Source organism: Cnephaeus nilssonii (genome assembly GCF_951640355.1).
Source record: "Cnephaeus nilssonii genome assembly, chromosome: 11".
NCBI classification, from domain to species: Eukaryota; Metazoa; Chordata; class Mammalia; order Chiroptera; family Vespertilionidae; genus Cnephaeus; species Cnephaeus nilssonii.
The window spans coordinates 74,592,222-74,605,270 of record NC_137082.1 but is presented as its reverse complement, the minus strand read 5'-3'; the positions used below and the strand labels follow the sequence as shown (position 1 = coordinate 74,605,270).

Below are 13,049 nucleotides of genomic sequence, written 5' to 3'. Positions count from 1 at the left end.
CACATGGTGCCTCTTCCTGGCGCTGGTGCTCTGGGCTAGGAAGCCCAACATGTGGTTGAGACCCCAGGCTTCTCGGGGGAACCTCTGCAGCTGAGACATCCCTCCGGAATCTCAGCCACCAACCCTGGTGCTCACGGGGCCAGCCCTTTCCGTGTCTCCATCCTTCCTACCAGTCTCCTTGTGGCTTCTTCTGTAAATCCTTGGTTATAAGACTTCTGTTCAGCTAGTCTTCAGTTGCTTATCCAGGTTGATGGTTTTATAATTTAGTTGCAATTCCAGTTTGGTCCTGGGAGGAGGTGAGTGTACCTTCCACCTATTCTGCAGCCAGCTTGAATTCTCCTTTTAACTCGTTTTTAAAATTTAGATGACAATGGAAAAATGTAGGAGGAGGTCATGTAGCTTTAAAAAAATTCTTCTAAGGTGTACCAATGCAAATATGTTTGAAGACCTGAGACCTGGACCGTCAGAGATTTCGCCTCCATAAATGGCATCCTTGAGCGGAAATAGTCACAAGCTGACACTCCCTGGTCCTGTCTGTCCAGTGCAGGAGACAGCGTTCTCCCTGTGCCCACCTTTGCCTCAGCCAGGCTCCATGTCCCACTAGGACAGTCATAGCCATCTCCTGCCTACCCCCTTCCCCCCTCTCCCTCTCCAATGCCGCCTCCATACCTTGCCAGGAGTGTCTTTCTAATACACACAGCATCACGAAACTCCAGAGCTTCGAATTCTTCAGGGAGTTCCCACAACCACAAGCTAGCACTTCCTGACTCCTCAGCTGCACATCCATCCCTTCAGCCCAGCTCTGCCCCATTTATCCCTGAGCCACATCCAACCTTCCTAAACCCTTCTCTGAGCCCATGAAATTCCACGCCCTGCCATGCTGCTCCCAGGTAACCTTCCCACCTCTCTCTGCCTAGAAAACGCCTACTCTCCTGTTAAGATGCAGCTCCAAACTCACCTCTTCCCTGAAGCCCTCCGTGACTCACTGCAGGTGAGTCACAGACCTTTACTGTAGTGTCGCCGTCTGCTGGTGAGTCGGTGCCTCTAAACTGAAGGCCCACGACCATTGCTTAATAATCTCAGCCAGCCTCCTGAGGACCCAGCTAGGCCCCAAGTAAACAGAAAGCGTTATGAGTAACTGGAACGTATTAAATAAGATCATGTATAAGGGTGGCACAGGTCCTGACGAATCCCACTCCTTGTGTGTCTCATGAAAATGCCCATTTCTCTCCCGTTTAATCATGTCTCTGAGCTAACCCATGCCCAGACACCACCAGCTCACCTCCTCGAAAAATGAGCATACATCTATTCCCCTTCTCCATCACATAGCAACTCAAATTCTTGAATAGCTCATGACATGAAAAATTGTCAGAACTTGTAAAGGTCTGAGTAGATTACATCCTTTGGCTCTTCTCTCCATCATACATTTTCAGGGGTTGATAGGTTCACCTGTGCAGGTCCCAAGACCCCAGTACTGGTCCCCATATGATCAAAATGCTATTTGGGTTTACAAGCCAGTCTCTCTGAGAGCGAATCACTAGGGCAGATCATCCCTGCACAAACCAGAAATGCATCAATGACCCATGCCTTCCTTCATCTAGTATTTACTGAGCAACTACTATTTGCCAGGTGCTGTTCTAAGCATGGGGGATGCAGCACTGAACAAAGCAGACGAAAGTCCCCGCCCTCACAGAGCTTATGGTCCAGTAGAGAGAAGGCCGGACATATACAGCATCAGCCAAAGGCATGGCCTAGAGGAGGTGGACAGTGCCACAGAGAAAAATAAAACAGCGAAGGGAGCTGGGGAAGCTCAGGCGAGGGCTTAGGTCCTATGGAGAGAAGTCAGGCAAGGCTCCCCTGAGAAGACAAAATTAAACGGACGCCTGAAAATGGTCCGTTCCTCCCCTATGATGCTGTTAACACTCAAAGCACTTTCTTCTCTGCTGTCTCACTTCATCCTAATGGCAGCTTTTGGCAGGAAAACTGTCAAAAGTGTTCAAGACTAAGTAGCTGAGGTCAACAGAAGTTGAGGCACCAAGGATTTGCCAAGGTCTCACGCCATGTGGAGATGGAGCCAAGACTAGAAACCCGGGTCTTCTGAGGGCTTCTCAAGCTACCAATGTTTTCATTTAACAAAATGGAAGTGTGCTTCTAAATACGCGTGGCTGAGGCAAAGGCCTGAGAAGAGGCAAAGCGGTGGTCTGGGAGCCCACCCCGGCTTCTCAGGGTTCTCAGGAGGCAACACCTGGGTCCTGCTGACCTGGGGCCACAGGTTCCTTTCTGCCGAAGGCGGGCCACTCCACTTTCTGTGCGTGAGCAAGGTGCCCTGTGACTCCACGTCACGGGCTGACCTGGGCACATGCAAAGGTAAGCCCGAGTTCCTGTGCCCTGAGAACAATCCCGAACGCCATACCTTTGCCACGGCTCTTCTTCGCGTTTCTTTGAAAGTCCGAACTTTGTTTGATCAAATGACACGGACGGCCCAAAAATCTTGACAACCAACTTGAAATTTTTTCTCCACAATCATAAGTATTTACCCTGACCAAAAAAAAAAAAAAAAAAAGGAAAGGTGAATGTTGTATCATATTATTTAATAACAATCTAAATGGCAAAAAGTAATATAATATCCTATATAATAAAAGGCTAATATGCAAATGGACCGAATGGCAGAATGACCGGTCGTTATGATGCGCACTGACCACCAGGGGGCAGACGCTCAATGCAGGAGCTGCCCCCTGGTGATCAGTGAGCTCCCACAGGGGGAGCACTGCTCAGCCAGAAGCTGGGCTCATGGTTGGCACGTACAGTGGCGGTGGCTCCTAAACAGGCTGGGCTGAGGGGGACCCTGCCAAGTGCACGAATTTTGTGCACCGGGCCTCTAGTTTTATAATAATCATTGAGCCCCAGCCAGAAGGAAGCCTAGAGTGGCAGGCGTGCTTAGGAAGCTGCAGGGAGCTTTCCAAGGCACAGCAAGACCTGAGACCTGGGCTTGTGCAAAGCTTTAAGATCAGATAAAAGAGTTTAGAAGTTCCTCTTGAAAAACCTTCTTTAAGTTGTAGCCACTGAGAAAACAACCTTGGAATCTGGGACTTTCCAGAGCTTCTTGCTCTAAGAAGCCCTCGCACCCAGACATATGTCTTGGTGTTTTCCTATGGGCCTGCCTATAGTCTTTCCTCTCGCAGCCATCCCTCATGGGCTGACATGTTTGGTTTGTGAAAGAACACCACTGTGCCTATAAATCACCAATGTAAGTACATTTATTGATTTAAAAAAAAAAAACAACTCTGCAATCTTCTAGAATTTTTAAATAGAATTCCAAATTTTAAAGTTTTTTAATCTGTACATCATCAGAATTAATAAGGAAAAATTGCTAGTATGTTACCCTGGGATTATAAGACCGCTATTATTGAAAACCTATCTTATCTTTAATTTTTACTTGGAAAAATAGTTGCCTTTCTTTTCTAGAAAGGGAAGAGAAGAAGGAAACCTCACTTTGCAGCACATTCTCTCTGGTGCTTTGAGAGATTGCACTGATTCCATTTTCATTCTATTAAGTCCTCACAGTTCCTACCTACCTGAAAGCTTTATTACCCAGAAAAAGGGCATCCCCCTCAGATGCAGCTAAATGAAAGGCACAACCAGGGACGAGCCGGGGAAGTGACTGCAGGTGCTCCTAAATGGCTCTGTTTCTCTGAGATTTACAGCGGTGACGGGCAAAAATGCTTACCCGAGACTCGATGCCCTCAGTTGTGTGTTCCGGTGAACATTTCCTGGCACGAGCGCGGTGGAAGGATGCCCACTGTGCTCGCTCTCGGCTCCAGGATGGCCCGGTGCCCACGGCGCTGAGCCACGCCCAGCAGGATCATCACACTACACCGGCATACCTTTTCTGAGGTGCAGCCCTTCATCACCCAGTGAGACCCAGGGGCCCTACACATGTGAGCCCAATTTAGATACAGCTTTATTACTTCACATGTCATTTCGCGATTTACACAATGAGGCAGTGCAGAAGTAAATGCAGTCAATGCCATACTGTGCAGTATCACCATCACCATCGACTGAGCACAAACACCCACTAATGAGCTTATTGTGTCAACTAATAGACAATTAGCAGTTTAAAAGCCTTCTCTATATAAATCCTAGTGCACTGTTACAGTTAACTGTTTTAGTATTGGGGAGTAAATTGGTTGGGGTATCAGATGGGCTAGGTAGGTTTCCACAATCAGAAAATTTGCTCCTGCACATGTTTTGGGGCCCATATTAGACTTAGATAGTCAATATATTCAATAAATAGATTTATAAACATTCATAAAAAAAATAGAAATGCTCTTATTGCATTCCATCTCATTATCCACATTTCCTAGAATTTAGCCAATGATTTTTCATCAGTAACTCAGATGAGGCAATAATCCACAACTATATGAAATATAATTTATGGGTTATCACCTGAAAGTTATACAACCTGAGGGACATGACATCCCCTTACCCTCAGGCTCCACATCCCATCCATCAACTGGTTCAGGTGGTCTACCTCCAGGATATATATTTGACACCCACCTGGTTTCCCCTTGTCTTGTCTCAGCTGGCCTTCTCACTTGCACCCTCACCAGCTTCCAACTATTCTACACCCATAGCCAGTCTTTTCAAAATACGAATCAGGTCCCTACCCTCACCACTCTACAGCAGCCACCCCACCCCAGCCCCTCCATGCCTCCTCTGAACGGTTCCTCGCTCACCATGCCGCCCCCACAGCCTGTTTCAGGCTCTGCAGGAAGCAGCACAGACTGAGCCCTGCTCTCCCCAGTCGGCATCAGCGGGAGGGACTAAAGATAAAGGTTGGGTAACAGTCCATGCTAAGGAGAAGAATGCAGCCAGGCAAGCAGTGAGGGAGGGCTGATTCTGTGGGAGGCCAGGTGCCCCTCTGAGAAAGGTGCTTTTCAGCAGAGACCAGGTGGCAGTGAGACCGATGGAGGTGAGGGAGCGAGCCCCCTGGAGGTATAAACAGGAGAAGAGCATTCCAAGCAGAGGAAACAGGAGTGCAAAGCCCTGAGAGGGAGCCAGGGTGGTGAGTGGAGTGCGCCATGGGGAGTGGCAGCGGGTGAGATGGAGGACTCAGCAGAGGACTCGTCCCCTCCTGCCCCCTGCAGGTGGACCTGAGGTTTTCCCCTGCTGCAGTCTCACCTGTCCGCACAGACCTTGCTCTGGCAAATCTGAGCCCATTCACCGTTTTCCTCAAGAGGCACCTCTATGGGCTCCATTCCTGATGAGCAAAGGTTAGAGACAAACGTATTACCAAGCAAAAAGAACAACTATGTAAGTTGAAGTCCCTTATTATGAAATTTACAAGAATCTTAATGACCCTGGAAACTGGTTGAATCAAGTAAGTGTCTGGGTCTTGGAAATCTTCTAACACAGATTCTCTTCAGCCTGATCAGTGCCCAACGGCTGTGCACTGAGCGTATTTAGCAGGGGATCCTGCAGTGGGCAGCCACATCCACAGTCCCTGGAACACTGTAAATTCCTTTGGAAGTTTTCTCTACCTCTGGATGACTCCACATCCCAAGGTCATTGTTCGCTAAGCTACCTAAAATTCTTTAAAAATAGGCAGGCAGGCGTGAAGACTCATTCTGCAAAGATATCAGCATAGAGTGTCAGCTATCAGTAGCACCTCAGAGTCAGCATCAAATTAGATTCCTGCACCAATCATCATTACTTCAAAGAGTCTGTTATGTCAATGGGGTTGAGAAGCTATTTTTTAATTGTTATAAATACATCATACATATAAAGGAGTATATAACACCTGTATGTAACAGGTTAAAGAATAACATTAATTAACACTGATGTATACACTACTCAGAGAGTAGAAAGTGAAATAATCCACTCAAGTCTTTTTGTGTATTATTATCCTGGGTACCTGAACTTGAACAAGAAAAGTACAATAAAAGAAGTAATATATCAATTTCACTAATAAAAATAGGTATAAAGATACTAAAAAAAAACATCAGCAATCCAAATGTATCAACAAATCATTGCCAACTAGTGTTTTCTCTCCCCCAAGAATGCAAGAATACTTCAGTACTGGACAGTCTGCTAATGTAAGACATCACACTCATAGAATATAGGAGAAAAATATAACCAACAGATGCAAAAAAAGCATTCAATAAGAAATGACTATTACTCACGACAAAATTTTTGGCTAAATAAGAAAAGAACTACTTAACCTGGTAAATCAAATCAGTAAGCATCATTTTTATTTTTGAGACCTTAGAACTATTCTATTCAAATCAGTAATAAAGAAGGATATCTTCCATCACTGTCCCAACATTACACAAGAAGGCCTAACCAAGAAGTAAGATTTTTTTAAAAAAAAAAAAAGAAAGAAAGAAAAAAAAGGAGCCTGCCAGCAGTGGCTCAGTGGTTGAGCATCGACCTATGAACCAGGAGGTCATGGCTCAATTCCCGGTCAGGGCACATGCCCAGGCTGTGGGCTCCATCCCCAGTGTGGGGCATGCAGGAGGCACACAATCAATGATTCTCTCTCATCATTGATGTCTCTTCCTCCCTCTCTCTCTCTCTCTCTCTCTCTCTCTCTCTCTCTCTCCATTCCTCTCTGAAATCAATAAAAAAATTTTTAAAAGGAAAAACAGAAATAAAAATTAGAAAGAAAGGCATGAAACTATCATTTTAGAAGACAATATGCCAATTTACATAGAACATGTGACAAAATCTTCAGATCAACTAACAGAAATTCAGAAAAAATTCTGGGTAAAACATTGATATACAAAAATCAGTAGTGTTTCTATATGGCATTCATAACCAATTTAATAGAAAAAAATAATATTCAAAATACTCCAACTATTATATATACAAAAATGTGCAGAAATTTTCTGGAAAATATTATTAAATTTTTGGAGTAAGTAAAGAAGTCTTAAATGAAGATAAATACTATCTATAATAATAAAAGCATAATATGTTAATTAGACCAGACAGCTGAATGACCTTCTGGATGTCCTTCCAGACGACCTTCCGGACGAAGCCGTGGCAGTGGGGGCCGAGGCATAAGCAGTTAAGGGCGATCAGGCAGGCAGGTGAGCAGTTAGGGGTGATCAGGCAGGCAGGCAGAGGGGTTAGGGGTAATCAGGCAGGCAGGCAGAGGGGTTAGGGGTGATCAGGCAGGCAAGCAGGCAAGCGGTTAGGAGCTAGCTGTCCCGGATTACAAGAGGGATATCCGACTGATGGTTTAGGCCTAATCCCACAAGTGGTTGAAGTCAAACCTACTTTTGTCTCTACCCTCCTCCACCCTGCCCTCCCCCGCCCCCCCCCCCCCCCATATGCACTGCGTGCTTTCATTCTCTCTGCTGGCTTTTATTATAGACAAGTAGCATACAAAAAATTACAGATCAGCTCTGTCCAATGGAACTTTCTGTGATGGTGGAATATTCATTCTCTGCGGGATCAGGCCTAAACCGTCAGTCGGACATCCCCTGAGGGGTCCGGGATTGCAAGAGGGTGCAGGCTGGACTGAGGGACGCCCCCCCTCCCGTGCACAAATTTCATGCACCAGGCCTCTAGTTTATATATAAAAGACAATATTATATTACATAAATTCTCCTGAACTGAATATAAGGCATTACAATCAAAATATAATTACAAATATATAATTGCAAAATACATGTGCTATTCAACACTGTAGCCACTAGAAGCAATTTAAATTAATCAAAATTAAATAAAATTTAGAATTTAGTTCTCTGGTCTGGCTGGCCACATTTCAAGTGTTCAGTAGCCACATGTGACTGGTGGCTACCACATGGACAATATAGAGAATGAATATTCCACCATCACAGAAAGTTCCACTGGACAGAGCTGATCTGTAATTTTATGTATGCTACTAATCTATAATAAAAGCCAGCAGAGAGAATGGAAGCATGCAGTGCATATGGGGCAGGGTGGAGGAGGGTAGAGACAAAAGTAGGTTTGACTTCAACCACCTCAGGAGGCAGTGGGGCTGACCCAACAGGTCACTGAAATTCGGGTTTCTTTACTGACTTCCAAAGACTGCAAGGATGTGTAAAGAATGAAGGCCAGCAATTGAGCACTTATGAGATTGTACCTAAGTGCATGGTGCCACTGTGACATTCTTTTGAGTTAATAAAGCTGTTGTAATAACCATATCCTGCCTGTCTTTTTCCATACAAACTATTATAAGCCTACTTTTACCCACCCTGTCTTATGATGACTGAAGGGTATAAAAGGAGGGTAAGTGAAAAGCACATCACGTAATTCCAGAAGTTATGCCTCTTTAGTTTCTGATTGGACCCTCAGGTCTTCACCTTTCCCCCAGAAAAATTCCCACAACACGAGAGGAACACGCTTTCTGTTGTCTCTTCTAGGCATCATTTCATTTTCGGATGACTTCAATATTTGGTGCAGGAAAAGCCTTATCTTCCTTTCACGTGAGTATATAGGCCACTCTGACAGCTGCGTAGTGAAGAGGAACCCATTTTCGCACCTTTGGCTCTAATGACCATGATCCTCTGCTGCAGGTCAATGCGGGGCTGGACCAGGCACAGGCGCGGCTCCTGCTTCTGACTCAGGCAAATGCCGTTGTGGTTCACAACCATCCAGCTCCGGTCGTACAGCAGCCCTTGGTGTCCCACAGGCCACTGCGTCACCTAAACAAAAAGGGAAGCACATTGTAGGCCAGGGCTCCTCAACAATGACCTTCACGTTACTGCGCAGTGGCTGCACACATACGGCTAGACTTCAGGGATTCAGCACAGACTCCTGAAGGAAGAACAGGAGGAAGAGAAGAAAGTCGAACAAAGAGGACAGTGCAAAGGACCTAGACACCTCCCACTCACCCTGCACACCCGCCCTTCTCCATTTCAACCCGTTCCTTCAGTAGGTGAGGCATGTGCGCGGTACAACACCCAAGTCCCTCCTCACCACCCCCCACTCTTTGGCCTCATGTCTTTCCTTCCATTCCTCCAATGGGCCAGGCTCTTTCTCACCTCAGGGTCTCCTCACATGCTGTTCCCTCTGCCGGGAATGCTCTTCCCCCTCTCTCTGTATGCCTGATTCCCAGGTCTCAGGTTAAATGTCCCCTCTTCAAGAAGCCTTTCCTGCCGCCTCCAAATATAATCTAAGTATCCCACTGCAGTGAACTAAATGTCTGTGTCCCCCCCAGAATTCATGTTAAGAGTCTAACTCCCAATGTAAAGTTGTTGGGAGGTGGAGCCTGTGGGAGGTGACTCAGTCACAAGGGTGGAGCTCTCATGAATGGGATTAGCGCCCTTTTCAAAGAGGCCCAGAGAGCTCCCTCACCCCCGTGTTAGGACACAGCAGGAAGGCAGCTGTCTGTGAAACAGGAAGTGGGTGCTCACCGGGCACCAAATCTGCCTGTGCCTTCACGTTGGACGTCAGGCCTCCAGACTGTGAGAAACATCAATGTCTGTTGTTCATGAGCCACCTAGTTGACAGGTTTGCTATAGCCGCCTGAATGGACTAAGTCACCCACCCACTGGGATTCTCTCTGGCATCCCCACCTTCGCCGTCTTGGCCTTCATCAGCAGTGTCATTCCACTCCTTGGGTGGTGTTTGTTCTCTGTCTGTTTCCCTTCTGAGACAGTGCCCCCGCTGCCGCGCCCCCCCGCTCCCACCAGGGAAGGAACCGTTTCTATTTTGCTCATCACTGTCCACCAGGTTCTGCCCCACAGCCTGGCAGGTAGCAGGTGTTCAGGTGTTCAGATTTTGAAGGAGCAGAGGATGGAAGACCTTGAGCAATGTACAAAACCCTACTGAGACTCAGTGTCCTCATCTGTGAGATGGAACACTAATTGCTGCCCGTGCTGCTGTGCGATGTAGCTGTCCCGCGGAACAGGACCCATCTCTGAAGACAGTCCTGGTGCGCAAGGGCACATGGAGTCCCACCTGCCTCTGTTTTGAAGTGGAGGTGAACTTGCTTGTTTATGGCTCAGCCTGGAGGGCAGGCTTTGTGGGGCACCCCGAAAAGCAGGTGACAAACAGCCCTGACCCCCGTATGTCTGACCAAGAGCCAGGGAGCCTGTCACCCCAGAGGCTCAGGATGCTGGGACCTGGGCCTGGGACGTGGACGCACATAGATGACAAAGGCAGCCTCACTTTGGCCACAGCCGGGGGGTGCCAAGGCAGGCGCTCCCGTCTACCAGCTCGGGTGACCCCAGGCCTGCTGCTTGTAGACAGCATAGTTCACTTCCACGGGGAGGGCGGAGGGGGACACGTCGCATAAGGAGTCGCAGACCTGAATTCAAGTCCCTGCTCTGCCCTGTTAGCAGGTGACCTGGGTAAAGCGCTTCACCTCAGTGGCCTTCGGGCTCCATCTCTACAAAATGGGGATGGTACTACCATGCGCCTCATATTGTTGTTTTAAAAATCGAATGGAACCAGGCACATAAAATGCCTCACTAAGGAGGCAGCCCATGCATTCGCTGAAAGTTGTATCCATAATTATTAACAGTAAGCAGGCAGGCCCTAGCCCGTTTGGCTCAGTGGATAGAGCATCTGCCTGCGGAGTAAAGGGTCCCGGTTCAATTCCAGTCAAGGGCACATGCCCAGGTTGTGGGCTCGATCCCCAGTAGGGGGCGTGCAGGAGGCAGCCAATCGATGATTCTCTCATCATTGATGTCTCTCTCTCTCTCTCTCTCTCTCTCTCTCACTCTCCCTTCCTCTCTGACACCAATAAAGAAATATATTATTTAAAAAAACAAAACAGTAAGCAGGCGTTCACCACTCAGGGTCCCCTCAAGGGTCCCCGCAAGCAGGCAGAGGCATGTTCAAAAGTCAGCCCAAACCAAGAAAGGCAGACAGAATGGCTCTTAATACATCACAATACTCCAACCTTGAGTGGAATTTTCTGCATGTTTTTTCATATTCTGTACTTTTTTCTGCACTTTGCCCCAAAAAAACCCACATTATAAACAAAAAAAGAAGCACTCTCCGTTCTGCCATTGTAACTCTTACCTCAAACGCAGCACAGGATTTGATGGGGTAGAGGAAAAGGTTGGTGATGACATGTGGCCCAAGGCCCCCACCCGGGGCTGCTGCCGCTTTTTCTGGGAGGGCCTGCAGGGGCCTGGTGGCCTCCAGCGGTGGATGCAAACGCACAGCACCCACAGCAGGGGGCCAGCCATTCCCGGCCCTGCAGGCTGTGGGGGTGTCTTCCCGAGGAGAGGGATTAGGTCTGTGCCCAGTGGCAGGCATGGTGGACACGGTGATATGCCCAGTGGTGGGCTCGGTGGTGGGCACTGTGGCAGGCACAGTGCTCTGAGCCTCGGTCTCTGCTGGTGCGGTGCCAGCCTCCCCAGGGGCGGCCTGAGGAACAGGCTGGCTACTTTGCGGGCGCAGTCGGGTGGCTATGATGAACTTGAGAAAGGCTTGGGCATCCTCAAGAGTAGACATGTATCCAAATGAAATCCTCACAGACCCTGTCGGCTGCCCATCTACGAGGTCCACGTCGTCTCCACAGACGTGCCCAGCCTGGAAGAGAAGGGAACGAAGTCAGCTGCTCCTCAGATAAATTTTGTTCATCTTGTAAAATAAATGGACCCAGAAAAAGGAATCGCGCCTCTAACCTGTGCTGCGTGCCTGCGACTAGTCCCGCAGCAGGGACTCACTGTCTAGATCGCCCTTTGCTCAAGTGCAAATCGGGGTCAACACTGATCTCAGGGGCCAGTAAGAGCTTAAAGGAAACACTTCACGGAAAGCATCTGCCCAGAGCTGCGCACAGAGCCAAAGCTTCCGCAGCGCCCAGGGCTGAGGCCACTACGAACGAAGGAAGCTCGAGGGTCCCTGTGGGGCGCAGGGAAGAAAGGCGAGAGGTCCCCATGCCTCTCCAAACTCAGCTCCCCGGTGTTGGTCACTGCCTAGGACGCCCCCCTCCCCAGCCCTAATCCGGGTCAGTCCTCCAGGGAGGTGGGGCCCGGCATTCATTCCACAGGATCAAACATCACACCTGGACTTCCTTGTTTGTGTTCTGAGCTTCCCTCTCTCTCTTTTCAAATAAAACCTGGCCGTGGTTGGTCGGGATCGAATATATGCGATATTTACTGGCAACCAAACAACTCAAGTTGAAACTATTCCTAAATAAATAAGAGCTCTCTGCCACTCAAACTGTTATGAAAGGGTTCCAAACAGCTCTCCCTTGAAATGAAATCCTCAGCGCTGGAGGAGGGAGGAGGGAGGAGGGAGGAGGGAGGAGGGAGGAGGGAGGAGCGAGGAGCGAGGAGCGAGGAGCGAGGAGCGAGGAGCGAGGAGCGAGGAGCGAGGAGCGAGGAGCGAGGAGCTCTGATGGACGCGGAATGCCCCTGGGAGGGTCCCCTCCTCACCCAGCCCAGGACAGGGGACTCCAGCTGGAGATTTTTACCCTGATCGGGCCGGGCTAATTAAGGGCCCTCTGCATGTAAGAGCATATTCCCACGCATGCTTGCCCCCTGTCCAAACCCCTCTTCAGCCTCTACATTTTGCCTTCAAAGTAAAAAATGACTTTCATGGCGATACCATCCTGAAGCATTTCCCATGCTTGTTGATCCGTTTCCTTTGCACATCCACAGGGCGGGCTCAGAAAGTGAATCAGCGCCCACCCCGACACCAGGCCAGCCTCCAGGATTCTTGGGGGCGCCACCCTGGGGTTTGGGCCGCAGGGCCTGGCACCCACCTGAAGGTGCTTCTTGACCATCTCGTCGCTGATCCCCAGGTGCCGCTGGCAGGCCCCGGTGTTGCAGAAGCAGCCGGTGCGCACCTGGATGTTGAAAAGACTGGCCATCTTCTCCACCTGCGGGTTGAATGTGACACGGAACCAGGTGAGGAATGACTGGCATTACTATTTGGTCACTATTTGGACCTCCCTTTCCTAACAATAAAATGAAAATAGGAGCCTGCAAGTTTGCTATAAAGTGCCATGATCTTCACACATTTACTAAACACATTGTATAAGATGTTACTGATCATTAAGGTTTATCCAGTGGGATATAGATGTATGCCTGAGAAAGAGAAAGTATCGCCCTGGCCAGGTA

The 13,049-nt window shown here is 48.5% G+C and overlaps 1 protein-coding gene across 1 annotated transcript in view; it reads right to left on the bottom strand.

Annotated features, from left to right (window-relative positions):
• Nucleotides 1-13,049, bottom strand: part of MOCOS (molybdenum cofactor sulfurase) — a 43,387-nt gene that overhangs the window by 10,509 nt on the left and 19,829 nt on the right. The window contains exons 7-11 of the mRNA XM_079784097.1: nucleotides 12,692-12,808; nucleotides 10,999-11,514; nucleotides 8,510-8,672; nucleotides 5,182-5,260; nucleotides 2,414-2,538 (exon numbers count right to left, since the gene is read on the bottom strand). Coding sequence (XP_079640223.1) covers nucleotides 2,414-2,538; nucleotides 5,182-5,260; nucleotides 8,510-8,672; nucleotides 10,999-11,514; nucleotides 12,692-12,808 — 1,000 coding nt within the window. The remainder of the gene's footprint in view (nucleotides 1-2,413; nucleotides 2,539-5,181; nucleotides 5,261-8,509; nucleotides 8,673-10,998; nucleotides 11,515-12,691; nucleotides 12,809-13,049) is intronic.